The sequence below is a fragment of the Rhinatrema bivittatum genome, chromosome 7 (assembly GCF_901001135.1).
Source record: "Rhinatrema bivittatum chromosome 7, aRhiBiv1.1, whole genome shotgun sequence".
Classification (NCBI taxonomy): Eukaryota; Metazoa; Chordata; class Amphibia; order Gymnophiona; family Rhinatrematidae; genus Rhinatrema; species Rhinatrema bivittatum.
The window spans coordinates 69,646,002-69,671,755 of record NC_042621.1 but is presented as its reverse complement, the minus strand read 5'-3'; the positions used below and the strand labels follow the sequence as shown (position 1 = coordinate 69,671,755).

The window sequence follows — 25,754 nt, the reverse complement described above, 5'->3', positions numbered from 1 at the left end:
CATACCCTCAAAGTTCCATTATAGCTGCATCTGGATATAGCAGATATTTGATCTTTGCGTTATTTAAGTTTCAGTCCTGATTTTTAAGGATCTCTCCAAGGGCGTAGGGTCTCCAAATGGATTTGTCTTGTGTATATTGGTAAAATGAAACCACAGTAGGTACAAGTAATCCACGAATGTTTTATATGTATTTCCACATTCTAATCTTTATATGAACCCGGGCATACACTTTGATCATAGAATTGTTTTGGGATACGTACCATTTCAATAAGTTTTAATGATATTATAAAAACCCAGGATTATATTGGGGACACATGCTTTAACAAAATATTCTCAGAGTCCATGTATGATTGTATGATTGAACAAGACCATTTAAAGTATATGCGCAGTTCCATATAAAGGTCAGAGTGTGGTAGATACACATAAAATATTTTTGTCTTGTGCATACCGTGACAAGGATGAACATCACTCTTAAACTAGGGTAAGTTGGATATGATCTAAGTCTCTCAGATTTACTGCTAGTGCTCTTCTTAATACTTATCAGCAATACCATTCTTCTGTTTTTGCCCATTACCACTATGTCCGATTTTTGTAGCATCTAGTTTTTATTGATTGGTCATAAAATATCTCATATGATCACTACTGCTTCATTCTCCGCGATTTTGTTAGGGATTTGTTCCCAGGATTTCTACAGTACCACAATGTTACAGTGTATACGTTGGGGCTGATGCAATACTGTGCACAATATTTAGCGCACAACTTAACAAGTGATTGGATGCACATTTTGGACACGCGTCCATAATCCCCAATGCAATACGGGTATTAGTGCGTCCAAAACACTTGTCCAAATCACCACGTAGCTAATAATGCTCATCACATGTAAATTCCATATAGATGAGGCTATTAGCTAATCCCCGCAATGCAAAAAATTTCCTGTGCAGCCAATGCACCCATTGTTTTCCCAACCCACTTGACAGCCACCTCTCCTGTGCGCCCAATGTCAAGAAGGTGCTAGGGATGCACAAAATTTCCCTCGTGCCTCCTTATTGTGTGACCTCTAATTTAAATATTCCATCGGCAAGCCCAAGAGAGGTGGTTGGGCATGCATAAGGCAAACAGGAAGTCAATATTGAATGCTCGCTTTCTGCACACAAATATTGCATCGGCCATATTATTTTCAGCTAATATGCCAGGCTACCAGGTTATAGTGCCTTTCTGTACACAGGTCTTGTAACATCAGCACATCGCACTTAGCCAGAAGATTGGTTTCTAATCTCTGATGTAGATGTCAAATAGGTTAGGACTGAGGTAACACCCTTGTTATACTCCATGCTTCTGCCTGACACTATCTACATGCTATCTTTACCTTATTGCTTAAAAAAATGATGGAGACCATCAAATTGAAAGCTTGACCTCTGCCCCAAAATCCCTTGTTGTGGTCCTCATAACATGCATTGAAGTTACAAGATAAGTGTGCATGTGGATAGATGGAAATGTTGCTTTGGCTTGACTGTCTCCATACCTAATTGGCTCCCAAATTGTTTATCTAGAGATGCCACTGAGTGAGCTTCCCTGTGCCTCTGCTAATTCCTCTTTCTTTGGAAGTGTGCCCAAAAGGGGAAGGATATGGGGCTGCGGATTCACAGGCATTGTGAGTGTGCTGCAACTGATAGCCTGGTTCATGGTGGACAAGCATAGTAGTGAGGAAAAAAAGAGAGTACCAGTGAGGAGCTAGAGCAGTTCTCAAACCAGTCCTTGAGAAACTCACCTAGTCGTTCAGGTTTTCAGGATATCCCCAATGAATATGCAAGAGATAGATTTGCTTACAATGGAGGCGGTGTATGCCGATCTACTTTATGCATATTCATTCCGGATGTCCTGAAAACCTGACTGGCTAGATGTGTCACTTGGTCTGGATTGGGAACCCTGATCTAGAGAACTCCCACAGTGAGGAGGCCGGTGTCAGGAACTGGAGTGTACTGGTGTGTCTGGTAAGGGGAGGGGAGAGAGAACTGCAACATAGGATAGTTTTGCCATCTCTTGCAGCTTGCCAGATTGATTGTGCAACTCAGGCCTGGATTTAGACATAGGCAACATAGGTCATTGCATCTGGCGCCAAATTTTTATAGGTGCCGGAGCATCACCACTGCTGCCTAATGCTTAAATCTTATGTCTTCTGCCATGCCACCACTTCTCTTCTCTTGTGGCGCTGACTCCAATGGCAGCAGCACAGACCAGAAAGAAAAATCAGCATGGGGCCTTCCAGAGCCCTTCTGCATTGATGAATCCTGCAGCAGCCCACAACTTGCACAGGTTTCCATAGTAACAGGATGTCCATGAGGGAGAAGGGGGGTGAAGGACCACAGAGTCTGTCAATGTGAAATGGCTGTAGAACATCTTGTGCTGATTTTTCTTTGTGGTCTGTACTGCTGCCGTGACTAAAAGTTAAGGAAGTGAGGGAGGGCAAAGGCCCAAGAAAGGGATATGGGCAGAGGAATCATACCTTCACCAACTCCTCACAGGGAGGAAAGGGGAGGACCATGGACCAGGCTATCGGTGTATGGGTGCAATCTGGTTTAATCCAGTCCTGGTACTACTGGAATGGAATTGACAGAAATGCCTCAGGAAAATCTGCTAAAAGTGTCATTTGGAGCGGATTCCTCATCTGCCATTACACTCTTTTTCAGTGCTTTTAAAGAGACAGAACCATGATGGCTACAGTACATTATGATGCTCATCTGTTGGAAAGTGGCTTTGCTAGATCCTACCTGCTGCACAAGTATCCCAGCGTGTTTTTCACATATCTCTTCCCCTTCTACCCCTTCCTCCATTCATACCTCTTTCTCACAATTGTTCTCACAAGCTTGAAGGTAGAAAATTATTTGGACCTCTCCCGCACAGATGTACTCACACTCCTGCAATAATGCTCATTATTCATGCACATAAACAACTCTAAAACCCTTCTTTTAGGCTGACATTATTGCAGTTTGTTTAAAAAAATGTTTTCTGTTTAGAACAATTTTTGCTCCATACTGAGGAACGTTGGAAAGAAAGGTTCTGTGTTTCAAGAGTTTTTCTGTGAGGCGTTAGAATGAAGGTCCTCCCTTGAGTGGACGGTGGGGGGGAGGGGGGGGCTCCTCCTTCTTTTGTTGCTCCCAGAGGTACAGCACGGATCTGTCCAGGCAAGGCTGAAATTAAAAAACAGAGGACAGTCATTTAGGATTCCTCACAGCTAAAACAGAAAGCAATAGGTGCAAAACAGGGAAAGCAACACAGTCAACAACATCTCTAATAGAGGGCATCTGTGGAGGAGGAGAGGAAAAACATTTGTCTTGGTTTGTTCATTCATTTTGTAGGGCACTTTTATTTGAAACTACTGAAACAAATAGAAAAAAAAATTGTTTTTGTTAGATTTGTTCATTCATTTGCCATTGTACTCAATGAGAGTCACAATGCAGCCTATTTTGGGCTCCTAAATTGGATTTTTCTAATCATTTTTAATAAAATTGGTGGGTGGACATCATCAAAAGGGTAAAAGCATGCCAACGCATCAAGACTATGTCAATGTGGCACCAAAAGCGGCATGAATAGCTTAAGACATTGTAAAGAGGCAATGGAATACCAGCAGGGTCAGAAATTCTCCAAGGCACCATCAGAGGACCAAAGAAGAAGCAGCAAAAGTAGGAAGAACATGGTCATGGTTGACTCATGGTTGATGCAGCCTAGAGTAAGCAAACTTACCAGGCCCACGCCAACTGGCGAACACACCTTCGCTAGGACTGAGCGGGAGCTTTGCTTGTCCCAGCCCCATTTCCCCACGGGTTGAGCCCTTGCATTCCATGGGCAAGCACGACTTAGGTGAGTGTTCCTTAAGAGCGGCTGGAAAGAGAAAGTCCAGGTACCGGCTGAGGTTAGGGCTTGCAAGCTTCAGAATGTAACTGGGTACAGGCCGAGAGTCAGGATAGACAGCGATCAAAAAGTGGTCAGGGTCTGTAGCAGAGAACAAGACTGCCCTTGCTTGATTCTCTCCTTGTCAGACAAGGATGAGGCAAAGGGAGGCAGAGAGGCAAGGAGCAGTGCAGAAGGCACAAGACAGCAAAGGAAAGGCAAGGCACGGCAAGGAGTCGCAGGAAGCAAGTCAAGCATAGGAACACCCCAAGTCTTTAAGAAGTTGCCATACTGGGTCAGACCAAGGGTCCATCAAGCCCAGCATCCTGTTTCCAACAGTGGCCAATCGAGTCCATAAGAACCTGAAAATGTGAGATTTCCTTCCAAGAAAAGTGCATCTTTAGTTCCTGCAGATACAGGTTCTTAAGTCTCATGTGATATGGTTTTGGTTATCTTTCTGTGGACCATCTCTAGCCTATCATTGTAGCAGAGGTCTCATTATTGTCTCTCGTGGATTTGCTTTCTCCTATTCCAGCATCGTTCCTGCTTCAGCCACCCCCCTATCAAACTATTTGGCTCATTTGAGATCATGAGGCACTCTACTGTTGGGCATAGCAGACTCTTTTCAAGTCTGCTAATGAAATTAAGATCTGAAGAAAAGAGGCTTATGCTATATTGGCTGGGAATTGAACCCAGGTCTTTCATGTGACAGGCAAGAATTCTACCACTGAACCACTAATGCCTCTCTTAAATCCCTGAGTGGAAACTGAACCCTGGCTTCCCCGGTTCAGAGCCCATTGCTCTGACCACTAAGCTATGACTTTGAAGAAGAGCACCACCAACAATTGCAACAAGAATGATCTGTTGTCAGTATCATTTTTGTGACTTGGATATGGCTTGTTCATTTTCTACTAGAACTTGATCTTGCTTCTGGGTGGAATTTTAGTTTTCTTGTAAAATTTACTTTCTGATTGAAAATGTAGTCACACTCAGAACATGACAATTGTCTCTTCTCGGTGTGGTTTCCTGGTAATTTGTGAGATTTGCTTTACTAAGAAAGCTTTTCCCATTTTCTGTAGCTGAACATGGGAAAAAACATAAGCTTTGACAAGTTAGATGTAAAACACTGATAAGGAAGCCAAAAAAATGTGAAAAGAGGCTGGCCATAGAGGCAAAAACTCACATTTAAACAAGGTTTTATTATAACTGAAATAGACAACCTGTGAGGGAGATGGTTAGATCTTAGATTGAGACTTAAGGTGCACTCAGGGAAGACAAGGCCATAATGACTAAATAATTTCTTTGCTTTGGTGATTATTAAAGAGGATTTTGGGGAGATACCTGTGCCAGAAATGATATATAATGGTGGTGATTCGGAAGAATTGAAACAAATCACAGAACATATATAAAGGCATGGTTTAATGAGACACAGCAAGCATAGATTTACACAAGGGAAGTCTTTCCACACCAATCTGCTACATTTTTTGAAGATGTTAATAAACATGTGGATAATGATAATCCAGTGGGCATAGTATATTTGGATTTTCATAAAGCTTCTGAAAAGTCCCCCAGAGAGATTTTTGAGAAAAATATAAAGTCATGAGTTAAGCGACAATGTCCTATTGTTCAGAACTCTCTTCCTTGAAAAAGGAGCTGGCTGAAGTTAAAGCTGAATTAGCTGCAATAAAGAAAGTTTCATCCATTTTACAGTATTCAGGAATTAATTCCCCATTACCACAGAAAAACCAAAAGTCAAGGAAAAAGGGGTTTACAGAAGGCTCAGGTAGGATAAGACCTGTGACCCACAGACACCCATTCTTCACAACTGTGCAGCCCACACATCTACCCCCCCCCCCCCCACTCACCCAGAGTGTTAAGGAACCCAAAAAACAATGGGATTATAGTGGGCTCTAGTAGAATTAGACCTGTGATGCAGAGACACATGCTGTTTCAAGTGACAAGTACAAAACACCTTCTCTTTATTAGGTAATGAAGAAGTTCTTCTGAAAGAGATTGAAGTGTTATCTGATAGAGATGTGAATCGTGTGATCAATCGTCTTAACGATCAATTTCGGCTGGGAGGGGGAGGGAATCGGATCGTCGCAGTTTGGGTTTTTTAAATATCGTGTAAATCGTGTAAATTGTGTAAATCGAAAACCGGCACACTAAAACATCCCTAAAACCCACCCCGACCCTTTAAAATAAATCCCCCACCCTCCCCAACCCCCCCAAAATGCCTTAAATTACCTGGGGTCCAGAGGAAGGGTCCCGGTGTGATCTTTTACTCTCGGGCCTCCAGTGCGTTGTAGAAATGGCGCCGGCGCTACCTTTGCCTTGTCATATGACAGGTCAAAGGTAGCGCCGGCGCCATTTTGTTTTTGGTCCCCCGACATCAGGAGCGTAGGAGATTGCTCCCGGACCCCCGCTGGACCCCCAGGGACTTTTGGCAAGTCTTGTGGGAGTCAGGAGGCCCCCCCAAGCTGGCCAAAAGTCCCTGGGGGTCCAGTGGGGGTCCGGGAGCGATCTCCTACGCTCCTGACATCGGGGGACCAAAAACAAAATGGCACCGGCGCTACCTTTGCCCTGTCATATGACAGGGCAAAGGTAGCGCCGGCGCCATTTCTACAATGCACTGGAGGCCCGAGAGTAAAAGATCACACCGGGACCCCCTCCCACTGGACCCCAGGTAATTTAAGGCATTTTGGGGAGGTTCGGGAGGGTGGGGGATTTATTTTATAGGGTCGGGGTGGGTTTTAGGGTTGTTTTAGTGTGCCGGTTTTCCCGCTCTCCCCCTTCCCCCGATTTATGATTTTTGACGATAAATCGGGGGAATTCCTATTAAATATCGCCTCTAACGATTTTTGAAGATTTAAAATATATCGGACGATATTTTAAATCGTCAAAAAACGATTCACATCCCTATTAGTCATTGGTGTCAAAGAGTTTTCTTCAGGCCATAACCTTCCCATGACAGGAGGTATTCCCATACTCTGCCTCATTTTCTCACATCGAGAACTGCATCTACTTTGTATTCGATGTCTTCTTCTGTATCTATAGGTGTAGCTTCAGGTGTCTTGTTGGAGAACTCACTAAGGATCAATGGCTTCAATAGTGAGACATGGAATGCATTGTGGATCTTTAATGTAGATGGTATCTTCAGAATGTATGTGAGATTGCCCAGTTGTTGGAGAATGGGAAATGGTCCAACGAAGCGAGGAGAGAAGTGAGCTGAAGGAAGTCTTAAGTGCTTCGTGGAAAGCCAGACTTTAGCACCAGGCTTGAATTCTGGAGCCTTGCAGTGATGAGCATCGTATCCTTTATTTGCTCGAAGTTCTGCTTTAATAAGCATCTCTTTTGTCTGAGTCCATAGTTGTTGGATATCTTTGGCAGTAGATTGAGCTGCCGGGGACTACACTGATAACGGAAGTGGCAATGGTGGCAGTGGAAGTCATCCATAAAGCACTTCGAATGGTGTTAATCCAGTGGATGTTGCTGGATGAGAATTAATGGCAAATTCTGCCCAGGGCAACAGTTCACTCCAATCATTCTGGTGAGTGTTCATGTAGGCAAGAATGAACTGCTTGAGTGTCCTCTTCATCCTTTCTGTTTACCCGTTGGATTGTGGATGGTATGCTGAAGTCGAGAGAAATATCGAACTTCTTACATAGTGCCTTCCAGACGTTTGCTGTGAATTGGGCTCCTCGATCAGAGACTATGTGCTTAGGCAAGCCATGCAGGTGGAAGAAATGCATAATGAATAGCTTGGCGAGCTCCATGGCGGTGGGTAAGCCTGGGAGGGCCACAAAATGAGCCATCTTTGAGAACTGATCTACGGTTACCCAAATAGTGTTATTTCCTCCTGAAGATGGTAAGTCTACCACGAAGTCTGTGGCAATATGTGTCCATGGTTCTTTTGGCACTGGCAAGGGTTGTAGTAGACCCCATGGACAACCCGGCGGTATCCTCTGCTTAGCACAGTTTTTGCAGGAAGCGACGTAGGAGAATGTGTCTTCCTTCATGGTGGGCCACCAATAAAAGGTTTGAAGCTTAGACAGAGTTCTATGTTGACCAGGGTGTCCTGAAAGTTTAGAGTCATGGGCCCAAGCCAATAACTTCTTTCTGAGGTTCTTGGGTACGATGGTGTTTCCTGCAGGTACTGAGTGAGTAGCTGTCAAAATAACCCTCTCTGGGTCAATGATATGTTGCGGTTCTTCTGGAATGTCCTCGGGGAGGAAAGAGCAAGATAGAGCGTCAGCTCTGATATTCTTATCTCCAGGGCAGTACTTGAGCAAAAAGTTGAATCTGTTAAAAAACAGAGACCATCTCGCTTGTCTATGATTCAGGCGCTGTGCATGGCAGAGGTACTCCAGATTCTTATGGTCTGTGAAGACTGTTGCTTGATGTTGTGCTCCTTCGAGCCAAGGGCGCCATTCTTCGAATGCCATCTTTATAGCCAGAAGCTCTTTATCTCCTAGTCCGTAATTTTTCTCTGCAGGAGAGAAGCAACAGGAGAAGAATGAGCATGGTTGTGGAACCTTTGAATCACCAGCCTGGCTTAAGGCCCTTACGCCAAAGTCTGAGGCATTGACCTCCACGATGAAAGGCTTGGTGGGGTCTGGGTGTCGAAGACATGGCTTGCTGGAAAAGACATCTTTTAGTTTCTAGGAATGCGGCAATAGCCTCTGGAGACCAATTAGCAACATTGGCACCTTTCTTCATCATAGCTGTAAGCGGCACTGTAAGTGAACAGTAGTTCTTGATGAAGGTCCTGTAATAGTTGGTGAAACCTAAGAAGCATCTGAGAGCTTTTAACCCGGTGGATTGCACCCTTTTCTTAATACTCTCCAGCTTCTGTGGATCCATTTGAAAGCCTTGATTGGAAATGATGTAGCCTAAGAAAGGCAGATTCCTTGTGAAATTCACATTTGGATAGCTTGGTGTAGAGATGGTTCTCACAGAGCCTCTGCAGTACTCTCTTAACATCCTCCAGATATCAATTAAAAAGCAGAATGAAAATACAAACAAAAGACAAACTTTGAAATGTTTGTATGCTAATGCCAGAAGTCCAAGAAGTAAGATGGGAGAATTAGAATGTATAGCAGTGAATGATGACAGACTTAATTGGCATCTCAGAGACATGGTGGAAAGAGGATAACCAATGGGACAGTGCTATACCGGGGTATAAATTATATCACAATGACAGAGAGGAGCACTCAGGAGGAGGTGTGGCGCTTTATGTCCGGGATGGCATACAGTCCAACAGGATAAACATCCTGCATGAGACTAAATACAGAATTGAATCTTTATGGGTAGAAATCCCTTGTATGTTGGGGAAGACTATAGTGATAGGGGTATACTACTGTCCACCTGGTCAAGATGGTGAGATGGACAGTGAAATGCTAAGAGAAATTAGGGAAGCTAACCAAATTGGTAGTGCAGTAATAATGGGAGACTTCAATTACCCCAATATTGACTGGGTAAATGTATCATCGAGTCACGCTAGAAAGATAACGTTCCTGGATGGAATAAATAATAGCTTTATGGAGCAATTGGTTCAGGAACTGACGAGAGAGGGAGCAATTTTAGATCTAATTCTCAGTGGAGCACAGGACTTGGTGAGAGAGGTAACGGTGGTGGGGCAGCTTGGCAATAGTGATCATAATATGATCAAATTTGATTTAATGACTGGAAGAGGAACAGTGTGCAAATCCAAGGCTCTCGTGCTAAACTTTCAAAAGGGAAACTTTAATAAAATGAGAAAACTTGTTAGAAAAAAACTGAAAGGAGCAGCTACAAAAGTAAAAAATGTCCAAGAGGTGTGGTCATTGTTAAAAAATACCATTCTAGAAGCACAGTCCAGATGTATTCCACACATTAAGAAAGGTGGAAAGAAGGCAAAACGATTACCAGCATGGTTAAAAGGGGAGGTGAAAGAAGCTATTTTAGCCAAAAGATCTTCATTCAAAAATTGGAAGAAGGATCAAACAGAAGAAAAGATAAAGCATAAACGTTGCCAAGTTAAATGTAAGACATTGATAAGACAAGCTAAGAGAGAATTTGAAAAGAAGTTGGCTGTAGAGGCAAAAACTCACAGTAAAAACTTTTAAAAATATATCTGAAGCAGAAAGCCTGTGAGGGAGTCAGTTGGACCATTAGATGATCGAGGGGTTAAAGGGGCACTTAGAGAAGATAAGGCCATCGCAGAAAGATTAAATGATTTATTTGCTTCCGTGTTTACTGAAGAGGATGTTGGGGAGGTACCCGTAATGGAGAAGGTTTTCATGGGTAATGATTCAGATGGACTGAATCAAATAACGGTGAACCTAGACGATGTGGTAGGCCTGATTGACAAACTGAAGAGTAGTAAATCACCTGGACCGGATGGTATACACCCCAGAGTTCTGAAGGAACTAAAAAATGAAATTTCAGACCTATTAGTAAAAATTTGTAACTTATCATTAAAATCATCCATTATACCTGAAGACTGGAGGATAGCAAATGTAACCCCAATATTTAAAAAGGGCTCCAGGGGCGATCCTGGAAACTACAGACTGGTTAGCTTGACTTCAGTGCCAGGAAAAATAGTTGAAAGTGTTCTAAACATCAAAATCACAGAACATATAGAAAGACATGGTTTAATGGAACAAAGTCAGCATGGCTTTACCCAGGGCAAGTCTTGCCTCACAAATCTGCTTCACTTTTTTGAAGGAGTTAATAAACATGTGGATAAAGGTGAACCGGTAGATATAGTATACTTGGATTTTCAGAAGGCGTTTGACAAAGTTCCTCATGAGAGGCTTCTAGGAAAAGTAAGGTGGGATAGGTGGTGATGTCCTTTCGTGGATTGCAAACTGGCTAAACTGGCTAAAAGACAGGAAACAGAGTAGGATTAAATGGACAATTTTCTCAGTGGAAGGGAGTGGACAGTGGAGTGCCTCAGGGATCTATATTGGGACCTTACTTTTCAATATATTTATAAATGATCTGGAAAGAAATACGACGAGTGAGATAATCAAATTTGCAGATGACCCAAAATTGGTCAGAGTAGTTAAATTACAAGCAGATTGTGATAAATTGCAGGAAGACCTTGTGAGACTGGAAAATTGGGCATCCAAATGGCAGATGAAATTTAATGTGGATAAGTGCAAGATGATGCATATAGGGAAAAATAACCCATGCTATAATTACAGAATGTTGGGTTCCATATTAGGTGCTACAACCCAAGAAAGAGTTCTAGGTGTCTTAGTGGATAACACATTGTAATCGTCGGTTCAGTGTGCTGCGGCAGTCAAAAAAGCAAACAGAATATTGGGAATTATTAGAAAGGGAATGGTGAATAAAACGGAAAATGTCATAATGCCTCTGTATCGCTCCATGGTGAGACCGCACCTTGAATACTGTGTACAATTCTGGTCGCCGCATCTCAAAAAAGATATAATTGCGATGGAGAAGGTACAGAGAAGGGCTACCAAAATGATAAGGGGAATGGAACAGCTCCCCTATGAGGAAAGACTAAAGAGGTTAGGACTTTTCAGCTTGGAGAAGAGACGACTGAGTGGGGATAAGATAGAGATGTTTAAAATCATGAGAGGTCTAGAACAGGTAGATGTGATTCGGTTATTTACTCTTTCGGATAGTAGAAAGACTAGGGGGCACTCCATGAAGTTAGCATGGGGCACATTTAAAACTAATCGGAGAAAGTTCTTTTTTAGTCAACGCACAATTAAACTCTGGAATTTGTTGCCAGAGGATGTGGTTAGTGCAGTTAGTATAGCTGTGTTTAAAAAAGGATTGGATAAGTTCTTGGAGGAGAAGTCCATTACCTGCTATTAAGTTCACTTAGAGAATAGCCACTGCCATTAGCAATGGTAACATGGAATAGACTTAGTTTTTGGGTACTTGCCAGGTTCTTATGGCCTGGATTGGCCACTGTTGGAAACAGGATGCTGGGCTTGATGGACCCTTGGTCTGACCCAGTATGGCATTTTCTTATGTTCTTATTGCTACTCACATGGAAATGCTAGAAACCGAAGCAAAGGCAGACTGATTTTCAAAAAGGCCAGCTTTTCAATCAACTCTGGGACTAGCCTTGAGCATTGAGGACTCACAATGTTTCCTGCCATTGAGAAGAAATGTTCACTGGGCACACTAGTTTGTGGGCAGGAAAGAAACTATTGAGCTACCTTAGCTAGGTCTGGGCAGACTACAGATTTATATGCCCAATATGCCAGCACATCTGTGTCCATTCCTTGATGGGCTCTTCAAAATAATATTTAAAAACACAATAATGCTGGTGTTTCCTTTGCTGGATTGGGCTGAGCATCTGTTTTGCCAGCTGCTTTAGCTGCAGCCTGTGTCAGGACAGATGTTTCTTTGCAGGCAACATGGCTATGGCATATTGGGGTGGTAGGCGTAAGTGGTAGATGGCAAGGTACTGCTCCTACTTGCATTACTTTCTGAGATGGCCACTCTTTCCCGTGCTTCGACCCCACTGTGCCTCTGCCTCTGGAAGTCCTCTTTGCTCACCTTAGCAACCCACATCTCCTTTATGAAAGTGAGATGCTGGGATTGGAGGGCAAAGAACTCTTTCACCCATGGATCAAAAAGTGTATCTAACATATTTTTTTGTGTGAGACATTTCAGTATTTCTTGCACTTGTTTCTGCAAGGAGTCCACAAAGTGCAACATCTCTGCTTTCATTCCCTCTTGCTCGTGGAAGCCCTCTTTTTCTCCAGAATATTTGTTATACAGATGACTCCACTCAGGGTGATGCTTCTGGAACTCAGATCCTCTGTGGCTTACTTGAGGTGCTTCAGGATTTATAGAAGCTGCCTCATCACGACCCAATCATGATGCACCAGGGTGCAATGCACATCTGTCTCTGTTTCCAGAGACAGATCATGAAGGGGTGTCTGCTGCTCCACTAACCTCTGCAGCATCCTATAGCTGGAATTCCAGTGGGTGCCAACACCTTGAATTAGATGCTTGGGAGGCATCACAAATTCTTCCAGCTTCTTGTGGAGAAGCTGTCTCATTTTCATGTTCCAATGAAAATGCCCACCTATTGTCCTCTACCTCTTATCAGATCCTTCAAGAATAGATTCACATCATCTTTGGGCCCCATCCCCAAGATACCTCTCTCAGCCTGGTGCAGGAAGTGTGCAAAGCAATGGATACTAGGGATGTGCATTCATTTGAAATGACATAGACAATGTGAACAACATTGTCTATATCATATCATGTTGTTTTCAAAATGAAATGTTAAAAAAAAACAACACAAAATGTCATGCTTTTCCTCCTATCAATTTTAGTATACACTATTCAGAAATAGTGCACATTATTTGAAAAAAAAAGATGCACACTATTTCTGAATAGTTCACAATATTTCTGAATATTTCCGAATAGTGCACACTATTCCAAATAGTCGGGCGGATTTTAAATGCCCTGCGCGCGTAAATCTGGCCGGATTTACACGCGCAGGGTCCTCGCGCGCCGGCGGGCCTATTTTGCATAGGCCGCCAGCGCGCGCAGAGCCCTGGGATACGCGTAAGTCCCGGGGCTTTCTAAAAGGGGCGTGTCGGGGGCGTGTCTAAAATGATGCGGTGTTTCGGGGGCGTGATGCGGCGTTGTGGGGGCAGGGCCGGGGACGTGGCGCCGGCCTGGGGGCATGGTCGAGGCCTCCGGACCAGCCCCCGGGTCGGGTGATCGCGCGCCAGCAGCCCGCTGGCGCGTGTAGATTTACGTCTGCTTTTAGCAGGCATAAATCGTAGAACAAAGGTAAGGGGGGGGTTTAGATAGGGCCGGGGGGGCGGGTTAGGGAGGGGAAGGTGGGGGGAGGGCGAAGGAAAGTTCCCACGAGGCCGCTCCAAAATCGGAGCGGCCTCGGAGGGAACAGGCAGCACGCGCTGGGCTCGGCGCATGCAGGTTGCACAAATGTGCACCCCCTTGCACGCGCTGACCCCGGATTTTATAAGATACGCGCGGCTACGCGCGTATCTTATAAAATCCAGCGTACTTTTGTTTACGCCTGCTGCGCGAACAAAAGTACGCGATCGCGCAAATTTAGAAAATCTACCCCAGTGTGCACTACTTCCAAAACCTAAAAAAAAAAATTGTAAAAAAACAAACATTACATAAATCTGTTCCCAAAAGACACAAAACATCATTCTAAATCTTTTGGCCTGTGCACCCCTAATGCATGAGCCCCCATCTTCTATTGTCTGTACAGTATTTGTATCATTGTCTATCACAAAGAAACTTGCTTGAAGACTCCTGCCTCTTGGGCCTAGCTGCCAACTCTACAGCATCTTTCTTATGGCTGACCAAATTTTGCACTAGGTATCGGGACTATGCATCATTGAGTGTGCAGCAAAGCTCACCTGCACCCTAATGATCCATCATCACTAAAGCTGCTGCCAGGCCCTGCCTCAGTGAGGTCCCCCTACTGTGCCATCAGGGAGAGTTAAGCATTCATGCTGGTCCAGATATCACTGATGAAATGGATGCTACTTCTCTCTGCCTTAGCCAACTGTGCCTTAATGGCACCAGTTGATCAGGGTGGGGATACCCTTCCTACAAAATGCAGTTCTGGAGGGTACTTTATAATTGGGGACTAACACAAGCAGCAGACGCTTAAAGCCCAAATTCTCTACTACCTGCAGTGAATGGTCATCAAGGGCAATCATTTCCCAGGTGCTCCTAGTTACTATTTTACATGCTGCCTGCCTCTTGCTCTGCTACAGTGGTACAGAACACCACCCCGTTTCCTCTATAGTGGGTTGCACTTCAGACATATGGCTGAGGACTGCTAGTCTGCTACCGGACTGCTGGAAGGGACCATGTGATATATACTTTTCAACCCTTTTCCTCTGGATTTTACTTGAACTGGCAGAAGGGGTCTCCAGGGAAGTATTGCCACTCTCCCCAGATGCCAATGCTAGCAGGTGCTACTTCTGCAAGTGATGCTATATAACAACTTTTGATGGATGCCCCTCTTGCTTCCTTTGACTGATATCCTTCCTGCAGTGAATACAGAGCAAAATATGTGTCCATCCTCATTTTAAAGTGCCTTCAGTGTGGGGATTACTGCAGTAATCCTTTCTCTAATCATGGAGGATGATGCTGGCACTGGAGTTCAGGTCAAGCGTGAACCCTGAGAAAAAAAAATGCCAGGGACATCGCTTATATTCTCAAACTGTACTGACTGCTCTTGCTGGGGGGTTGATCTCCCCACCATCAATATTATCATCTGTCTCCCCCATCACTGAATTGGAGGCTAAGATGCTACTTCGAAAAAGCAGATTATAAATCAAATAAATAAAATTATCCTCCAAAATTTTCTTCAGCTATTAGCTCTTCAAGTTCTGATTTAGGGAATTCCAGACAAAATTCTTCCACGGAATCAGTTGTTGAAAATATTGCTTCAATTGCCTCAGAAGCAGTAATCAATATAGAGAAGCATGCAGCTGGTTTTGACTGTTCTTATCTGTCTGTACCCCTGCTCTTCTACTGTCAGTCTTGGATGACTCTCCCATCCTTTCCCTCTGCTCCAAAACAAGAGGAAGAGGAACAGGCAGTGGTGGCATATGCTCTCCAAATTTCAATTTCTTCTATGTTGAGCGGCCTTCCTCTCCTGACTGCTTTCTGTACATGCTAAGACTTTATGGTAGGAGTGGGTCAGTGTCACTTGATATAGATAGCAGTTATAGGCTATTTAAAACACAATCATAGACTTCAATGGGCCATAGAAATGAAAAGGAAATATAAATGAATAAGATAAATTTTATTTCATTCATGGGACCCATCCATTCATTTTAGGAGACCATGAATGAAACAAATATGGACATATTCATTATGGGGTAGATTTTATAATTTTGCGCGAGCGCGTACTTTTGTTCGTGCACCAGGCGCGAACAAAAGTACGCTGGATTATATAAGATACACGCGTAGCCGCGTGTATCTTATAAAATCCGGGGTTGGCACGCGCAAGAGGGTGCACATTTGTGCAACCTGCGCGCGCCGAGCCCAGCGAGCTGCCTGTTCCCTCCGAGGCCGCTCCAATTTCGAGTGGCCTCGGAGGGAACTTTCCTTCGCCCTCCCCCCACCTTCCCCTCCCTTCCTCTACCTAACCCACCCCCCTGGCCCTATCTAAACCCCCCCTTACCTTTGTTGCACGATTTACGCCTGCTAAAAGCAGATGTAAATCTGCGCGCGCCAGCGGGCTGCTGGCTTGCCATCACCCGACCCGGGGGCTGGTCTGGAGGCCTTGACCATGCCCACGGGCCGGCACCACGCCCACGGGCCCACCCCCGCAATGCTGCATCACGCCCCCGAAACGCCGCGTCATTTAGGACACGCCCCCGGCACGCCCCTTTAACCAAGCCCCGGGACTTACGCGCGTCCTGGGGCTCTGCACACGCCAGCGGCCTATGCAAAATAGGTGCGCTGGCGTGCGAGGGCCCTGCGCGCATAAATCCGGCCAGATTTATGCGCGCAGGGCATTTAAAATCCGGCCCTATATTTTGACCGTTTTCAACAAATACACATAATTACCATCTACCCAACTATCTGCTTTCTTATATAGACTCATAGGAAGACTTATTCCTTTAAACATCACTCAAAGTTGCCCCTTCCTCAATTAATCCCACCTATTACCCTCCCAGAATAGTTCTTCACCATCATGGTTACACTATTTCAATTTAAAACTTCTTATTTGTTTTTGTCTGTATGTCTTGCCAATCTGTCTTGAATAGATTGTATGCTGCAAGGAGTAAGAACTAAACATTATAGGGGTAATTTTGTAACAGCCTGCATAAATTTCACAGCAAATACATGCAATATTTATACCAATTTTCAAAGTGAATTTATGCTTATAAGGTTGCTTGAAAATTATCCCACAAAAGCTGCTTGCACACATTTTTCATATTCTAGTATATGCTTAGAAATCTTTTGCTAAACGTTATGTGCATGCTTTTGAAAATGGAAAAGTATGTGTGCAAATGCAAATCCCTCCCCAATCCCACTACTGGGGCTGCCTCCACTAAGTCCATGTAAACTTGCATGCATACAGGACATACATGCATAGGTTTATCCGCATATCAAGTGGGAAACTTTTCCACAGGTAAAGCACCATTTTATTTGTGGAAATGCCTTTGAAAATTACCTTCTGTGTCTTCATATGGTGCTGCACTCATCAAGTATGCACTATCCAAATGACAATAATTATAATAATAATAATAATAATAAACTCCTCTGTCTTATAAACAGAAATCCTTCAGTCATCTGCTAGAGAAATTATAGAGAGGTTGGCATAAATTTTAGCATTATAGCAAGGATCTTTTTTGAAGAGGATCTGTTCTGAACTTGGGACAATTTGGAAACATGCACAGACATTGTATAACAGGAGGTATTTTGCTACCACTGTGTTTAAAGAGTGTCCTTCTGTTTCTCCTATTAAGGAGAATTAAAAGAGAAATATTCTGAGCTGCTTTATGCTTAATCAGTAACAGCAACAAGTACACTTGTTTGATTTTTGCAAATAACCAGATATTATTAAAGTAAATATTCTTTTTTACAGAAAACATTACAGAAGGCTTGACATAAAATATAAAAAGTCTCTCATTAAATTGAAAAATAAGATAATTTGAAAATTTGCAAATACCCATGTAAGCAGTTTTTCACTAGTTTCATTAACCTTTGTGCGAGGGTATGTATCCATTATGAAATTATCATTACAGTTCCTTCCCAGGGGAAACAGAGATTTATGGCAAATAAAGACCATCAGGCCCATCCATTATATCTATTTCCTCTAACTGTTGCAACACCACATACTCTACGTCCTGTCACTGCTAGGATCCCTGCAGAGCCCTGTTCTGGGTACAAGCTTTTTAAATCCAGTGCTGCTTTGCCCTCGCACTGCCACTCACTGCATTTGAAAAAAAAAAAAAAAGATTCAATTAAGAACATAAGAATTGTCATACTGGGTCAGACTGAGGTCCATCAAACCCAATATAATGTTTCCAACAGTGGCCAATCCAGGTCACAAGTAAGTGGCAGGATCCCAAACAGTAGATAGATCCTGTGCTGCTAACAGCCAGGGATAAATAGTGGCTTTCCTCAAATTTATCTGGTTAATAACAGTTAATGGTCTTCTCCTCCACGAACTTGTCCAAACATTTTTTAAATTCAGCTATATTAACTGCACTTACCACATCCTCCAGCAATTAATTCCAGAGCTTAATTATGTGTTGAGTGAAAAAGAAATGTTTTCTGCTTTGTTTTAAATATGCTACTTTTTAACTTCATGGAGTGTCCCCTAGTTTATGTAGTTTTTGAAATAATAAAGAATCGAGTCACATTTACCCATTCTGTTCCACTCATGGTTTTATAAACCTCTATCATGTCCCTCCCCAGTCCATCTTCTCTCCAAGCTGAACAGCCTCAAACTCTTTAGCCTTTCCTTATAGGGGAGGTCTTCCATCCCCCTTATCATTTTGGTTGTAGTAATGTGGGTTAATTTTCCCTACGGGCATCACTTTGCACTTATCCACATTAGATTTCATCTGCCATTTGGATGCCCAGTCTCCCAGTCTTGCAAGGTCCTCCTCCAATTTCTCACAATCTGCTTGTGATTTAACAGCACAGATTAATTTTGTGCCATCTGCAAATGTGATCACTGATTGTACCCTTTTCCAGATCATTTCTAAATATATTAAAAAGTACTGATCCACGACCTCTGAGGCACATCACTGTTTATCCTTCTCCACTGAGAAAACTATTTAGTCTGACTCTCTGTTTCCTATCTTTCAACCAGTTTGCATTCCACAATAGGCCATTGCGTCCTATCCCATGACATTTATTTTTCTCAGGAAGCTCTCATGAGGGGCTTTGTCAAATGCCTTCTGAAAATCCAAATACACTATATCCACTGACTCACCATTATCCACATGTTTATTAACCCCTTAAAGAAATGTAGCAGATTGGTGAGACATGCTACAATAGTCTACTTGACTCTTCACTACATGGCTATTTGCATCTACATGACATAACATCAACATTAATAGGGATTAGCCTACAAGGAGACAAGTTTGTACACATTCTTTTAAACAGAAAAGCCTTGGTCAGTCTTCTATAATTGTATTACCCCTCAGGTGTGAATAAATAAACTTTATGTCCCATACTAATATGTGTGCTATAATTGCCAAGAAAGTATGGGTAAATATAATATTAAAAGTGGTTTTGATTGTTAATTAAATAGCAATTATTAACAGAGTGGCATGCTTCACCTGTGAAAATCACAGACAGCTTCTGAACTGCAGTCTCATTTGCCAACTTTTCTAAATAAATAAATAAATAAATAAATAAATAAATAAAAGAATTCTGACAATACCTCACATACAGGAATATTAAACATTTATAACAGTAGCTTGTTTGAGTACTAAAAACAATGCTTTGAAAGACCTAGTTAGGCCCAAGACAAGCAATCTGGGTTCAATATGTTAAAATCCTAGAAACTCCAAAGTTCATTAGGAACGTTTAGTTAAACAGAAACTAATATTAATGAAGCTCTTCTTTTACTAGGTTGACAAGAGCACAATGAGAACAAGAGCACAATGAGAACAAACTTGCCCAGTCAGAGGGTCAGCGTGGGTTACAAAAGCCCTAGATACTTGTAAAGGTAATTTATTTCTGATTTCTCATTAAAGAGAAAGTCTAATTTATGTCCATACTGAAGTTCCAGTGCCAGAGTATTTAACTCAGTTTTACCCTGCCAGTTCCATATACCTGATCTCTCACTACAACCGACATAAATCCTATCTGAAAATCACTGGCACTCTTGTGATGCATGGATGAGTAGTTGGGCGCTGTACAGAGCTAAGTGCCCACCATTAAATAATGTATCATGGACCCAATGGAACATTTACCAGGCAGAGATGATCAGGAATGTTTTGCACATTGCATCTTCTATTTGTAATATGTTAATGGTAGGAATTATAATTAACATTGCTGCTTACAAATTATAAACAAACTTAATTATCTTGTTTCTTGCAAAAATATATTTACAGGGATGGATACACTTCCATTCTAATAAAAGTATCTGTTTTGCTCATCTTTCATCCTACCTGTTGAATTTAACATTCAAAATGTCAAATTAAAAAAATAAAATGTTATTTTTCCATAGGATTATATACTCCAGGCTAGGACATACAGCCACTAGTACTCTGGTTGCATTCTCTATTGCATTCTCTGTGGATCGTCATTATTTCTATTCCCTCTTTTTCAGTATACAGCACTTTATCATCTGATATATAGAAATTCAAACTGTGATGACAGATAAATGGTGGATAACAAAAATAAAGCAAATAGATTTGGATTCAAACTATGAATGTTTATATAGGCTTGGATCAAGGCTGGTAAGAGGCAATATCCTGGAGCACAAAGCTCCTAAGGTTGCCCCCACACACACATTTTTCCAATGAATCTCCCTTTTGGCTATACCACTGGCCTGAAAAAATAGTGCCAACGTAGTAGAATACCCTGTAGTATCAATTTCCAACTGTTACCTACATGGGCTCCTGAATCTTGCAGGCTTACACTGAGTGCAACAGTCAATTCAAAGCATGTAAGGTGTTAGTTTACAATTGTCCTGGAACCTGAGTAAAAAAATAACTCAGTGGACAGAAAATCTTTAATTCATTCCATATTGTTTATTAGAATGGTCTAGGACTAAAGAAAAAATAAACATAGTTTTGTTTCAATATAGCTACCCGTAATGTCATTGTTTTTTTCTCTATGATTTACTGTTTTTAAGAATATCCAGAACATATTGTGATGTGGCTTGGCATTGCTAAAGCTGCCTTGGCCAGATGGTGGCCAATGACTGTAAAGGATTTCAAGTCATGGTCAGGTGATGGTAACTGAGAAATCATAATGAGTGATTTTGTTCTGACCTATTGTAGAATATAGTATTTAATCCATTTCTGCTTGGACATGAAGTCATAAAACAGCCAAGCAACAGGTATGACCCTATCAGTCTATTTGTCATAAAATCTGTTCTGAGAGCTCGAGTGTTAACACTAAATTTAACTATACACCCAGGGGTTCAAATAACTTCATTCAAGGGTGACTATTTACCAAGTCAATAATATGTAAAAGCTAGCAAAAACGAATATGGAGAAAGTAAATATCTATTTCCCCTTCCTCTCTATCCAAAACTTTTAGGACCTTGAAATGACAGCATTTTGACATCTCCCAAAATGCTAATCCCACGTGGACTTTTTTTGATTAGAAAATAAAGAAAAGAAGAAATCTTGCTGCGCATATCCTTCAGTAAATGAAGCATCAACGAAGCAAATGTAGGAAAAGATTCGTTTAGGTTTAAAAAAAAATAAATTATAAGAAACAATAACCGAATGCAGAAGAATAGTACCCTCAGTCCCAAGGCGTCTCTCTTCATCAGCTCGTGTCTCTTCCTATGGCGCACTTTCCACTCAAGTCAGTGCTACAATTAAAAAAAACAAAAAAAAAGTGGAAACCTCCCCCCCCCCGGTCAGGCTCCGCTCCAGGAAGCGCACTCTATGCTATATAACATGCTATGTACCAACCCTTCCCTCCCCGATCCTCCCACCGCCGCGCCAGCTCCCCGGCTCCAGCCTTGCAGCTCAAATACCTGTACCACTGCCTCGCGCGGGCAGCCTCCTCGCGCCTATAACAAAGCCCGGCGCGTCACGTGCCGCCAGAGGAGGCGGGACCGGCCGCCGATTGGGCGGCCGCCGGGAGGCGCTGCCGGGCCATTGGCTGGCCGGCGGGGCGAGGCGGCCCGGGGGAGGGGGGAGAGGGAGGGGGCGCGAGCCGGCGAGCCCCTTCCCACTTCTCTCCTCTTTGTGTTGCCGAGGCTGCGAGATCGGACTTGTCAGTAGCCGAGCCGAAGCAGCCGGGCGGGGAGCCGCGCTATGCCGTCAAGCGCCCCGCCTTGTCCGGGGATCCTGCCACCATGCGGTCTTGAAATGAGAGCCCGCGGCGCCACGAGAAGAATAAAGCAGCTGCGGAAGTAAACGAAAGAAGTGGGAGCCACAAAAAGCCACGGAGCACCGGGGGGGAGGGGGGGACAAAAAATAACGCACACCGGCAAAAGGAAATCGCTTGCAATCATATCGTGCCCAATCGTTTTGATTATCCACCGTACGCCGAGAAAGCTGGATTTTATCGGCCGTGCGAGGAGTTTCGAGGAAGCACCCGAGAAGGCGGGAGCGAGCCGCCTGCAGCCGGAGGAGGAGAGATGCTTTCCGTCGAGCTTTTACTGGGGGTGGCGTGGCTGGCGGGGCTGGCGAGCGGGCAGAACGAGACCGAGCCCATCGTGCTGGAGGGCAAGTGCCTGGTGGTGTGCGACTCCAACCCCACCTCGGACCCCACGGGCACCGCGCTGGGCATCTCGGTGCGATCGGGCAGCGCCAAGGTGGCGTTCTCGGTCATCCGGAGCACCAACCACGAGCCCTCGGAGATGAGCAACCGGACCATGATCATTTACTTTGACCAGGTAGGTAACGGCAGGAGGCTGGAGAGAGGGGGTGGCAAAGCTGCACGTTTTTGTTTTTTTTAATAAACTTCTTTTGCGAAAGAAGTGATGACCGGGAGGCAAAAAGGTTGCGTGCGTTCTTTAGCGCGTTATTAGATTATCTGTAATTGAAGGAAAGCTAAATGACAGGTAGATGGATGGATAAAGGCTGCTGCTGCCTTCCAACCGGGGTCCTCTGCGTCTCCTCGAAGGGAAGAAACTCGAAGCCGAATTTAATAGCCGGAGTGATCGTAGGTGGTAAAAGTGCACGGGGAAGTAGCAAAGCCAGCTGAAAACATGTAACTCGATCCGGCACTCCTGTTTCGCTCAGGCGTCAAAACGAAAGATGGATTTTAAGAGGACAGTGTTCACCCATATTTGAGCAATTCTTATGTTGGTCCGATTAAAGAGAGAATCTGAGAATGATGTGATATTGCCCGTGAATGTGCCGGGCCACGTTTGGGCTCCAGAGCTAATGAATAGCACGATTTCAAAGTAATTTGGATAATTGTTAACTTTGGTCCCATAGAAGCTGTCTCAAGCTGCAAAGAGTGCAGTTTTCTTCTGCACCAATAAGGCTCCAAGAGAGCCACCGTATAGATCCAGTGATTCTCCCCTTTCGTGTATGTGCATGCTGGAATGTAGTGTATGTATGTATAGCATGGCGTACCTGTGACCACTATTCCGTACCCCCACCCTGTGTTATCTAAAAATTAGTGTGCATTATTTCCAGTATCGTGCATCCAGAAAGTGTTAATTAAGATATAACTCTCTCTCACACACCTACACATACGCGCACACACTCTTATGCTGCTTCTTTCAGTTCAAGTATTCTTCAGCTCTGTGTCTACTCGTATCTTTTCCTGTTCTTTTTCATTCTAGATATTAGTGAATATTGGAAACAACTTTGACTACGAAAGAAGCACTTTTATATCTCCGAGGAAAGGGATTTACAGTTTCAATTTTCACGTGGTGAAAGTGTACAACAGACAAACGATTCAGGTTAGACTAGTACAACTTTTCAAGTCTGACCTTTGCATGGCCACTAACCTGATACCTTCCATTAAATGAAATGACACCTTAGGAATACCTGTGCAGTACTATTTTTTTTCCCAATCACTATTCAAATTTAACAACTGGAATAGTAATTTTATTTGGAGTTGAAATAGATGAAATGTATAGGGGAATGTAGGTAACCGTTATGCACATTTTTAAAAAAGATGTTAAAACACTCAATTTCTTTATATCTATCTATTAAAAAAAAATATATATATATATACACACACACATATATATGTATATGTATGTATATATGCATACATTTATATATCTATATATGTGTACATGCATATAGATAGATAGATATAAATATAATTATTGCACACTGCAGAAATGGAAAATGTTTTTAAAGTAATCTTTAACTAGCTGTAGAAAAAAACCTAACTGGCCTTCATCAAACATTTAACTGAATAGTGTTTTGCAAAAGGGACAAGTATATGTTTAATGAGAAAACAACTGATCTAATAATGAATAAAATCATTTCTTTATTACATGTGATTTTTCACATTCACATTTTATATGACAGTATTTTCTGTGAGTAAATGTAAATACACATTACATATTAGTCTGTACACCGAGATCATGGAACATATGGTGCCATGGATGCATATAAACACTGTTATATCCCATGGCTGATTCAAAATCCAGCATAGGGAGAAACAGATAAAAAAAAACACATGGTAGATAATTATAGAAATTGCCATTCTGTATCTTAATATATATATATATATATGTTCCTTATAATGTCTGAAAACATTATAAGGAACTCAGCTGCTTCTGAATATTTGGGAATGTTAATGCCATCAATTAATAAACTGCTTTTGATAAAAACAGTTTTTTGTTGAGGTGATCAATGTTAGGTTTCATTAAAAGTAATTTGTATTTTATGATTAACCTTACAGCATATCTACAGGATATTCTATCTATCTATCATGCTTATGGGCAGAATCAATTTTTAAGAGCAATAGTATAGGCTTTTTTTTTTAATGTATAAGGAAAGGGAACCATTCCTCCAGAAGTGCATATCACTGCTGAATTTAATAGGGAAACTTCCTCTTGTTTGTCCCTTTGCATAAAAAAATTATATTTATTGTTGCTAGTGGCAATATGATAAATTGATTGGAAAGGGATCAGGTTCGTCTTTAATTTCATGTGGCAGTATTTACTGTTGAAACGTCAGCAGTACAATTTTTGTATAGGACACAGGCCTGCTTTTAATTAATACATTTCTCCTAAATTCATAAGTATAATGAAAATATGCTCCTTGCCTCTATCTCATATTCCTGGTAGGCAAAACCCATCAAATCATACTGCATTGTGCGTGTTCCTTTGAAATAAACATCTTTTTGTTTTGTCTTTGCTTTGTAGGTGAGTTTAATGTTGAATGGTTGGCCGGTAATTTCAGCCTTTGCTGGGGATCAAGATGTGACCCGGGAGGCTGCCAGCAATGGAGTTCTCATTCAGATGGAGAAAGGAGACAGAGTATATCTAAAACTGGAAAGAGGCAACTTGATGGGAGGCTGGAAATATTCCACTTTCTCTGGATTTCTCGTGTTCCCTCTTTAAACTGACTTTTTTTTTTAGCAGATAGGACAGAGCAGCAAGTCGGAGGTGTTCTTACAGATTTCCCAAATATAGCTGCGAATGAGCTCTGGACAGCAAACTTTTCAAGTTGACATATTAAGGAAGCTAAGTTCTGCTTATATAAATCTGTATACATCCGCTTCGAATAATATTTATTTATTTGTTGCAGCCAAAAGATGGGTCACATAGTAGTTTACTACTTTCAGTTCTATTTTTTCCTCATTGGTTGAAACCTTTGTCATTTCCTGGGTGTTGACATCCAATGTATTTATCCCATTATGTTTTTACATTTTCTTTTACCTTACATTGTTTGTCTTTTGAGCGGTTTTGTTTTCAACCCATTTCATATAGGTCTGATTCCAGTTAATCATTAAAAACAAACAAAGGCAAATCTATCACCACCACTTCTTAAGTAAAGTACATTGAATCCATGGATGCCATGATGAAGTCTAGAATACAAACCTTGCTGTACACTGACTGGCAAAGTTAAAACTTATACACGAAGAGCTATTCACAGCCAAATTGGCAGAATAGTGCATTTCAATATTTCTATGTAATTCTGAGTGATTGTGAAATTTAAGGCTGCTAAATGTTTTGATGCTTGTTTTGCTCTTGTAAAATGTGACCCAACTAAACGCCAGGAAGTATAATGAACTTTTACTATTACTCT

The 25,754-nt window shown here is 42.4% G+C and overlaps 1 protein-coding gene across 1 annotated transcript; it reads left to right on the top strand.

Moving 5' to 3' along the window:
• The first annotated feature begins 21,713 nt into the window (after positions 1 to 21,713).
• On the top strand, positions 21,714 to 25,409 carry CBLN1 (cerebellin 1 precursor). The gene is made up of 3 exons (XM_029608488.1): positions 21,714 to 22,423; positions 23,324 to 23,443; positions 24,869 to 25,409. Exons 1-3 carry the CDS (start codon positions 22,166 to 22,168, stop codon positions 25,064 to 25,066), a joined length of 576 nt encoding a protein of 191 aa, XP_029464348.1. The 5' UTR covers positions 21,714 to 22,165; the 3' UTR covers positions 25,067 to 25,409.
• The last annotated feature ends 345 nt before the right edge of the window (positions 25,410 to 25,754 follow it).

Excerpts from the sequence above, each read along its gene's own strand:
- CBLN1 (XM_029608488.1), top strand. The coding sequence starts at position 22,166 with ATGCTTTCCGTCGAGCTTTTACTGGGGGTGGCGTGGCTGGCGGGGCTG. Across the intron at positions 22,424-23,323 it reads TGATCATTTACTTTGACCAG|ATATTAGTGAATATTGGAAA; the intron begins GTAGGTAACGGC and ends TTTTCATTCTAG. Across the intron at positions 23,444-24,868 it reads ACAACAGACAAACGATTCAG|GTGAGTTTAATGTTGAATGG; the intron begins GTTAGACTAGTA and ends TTTGCTTTGTAG.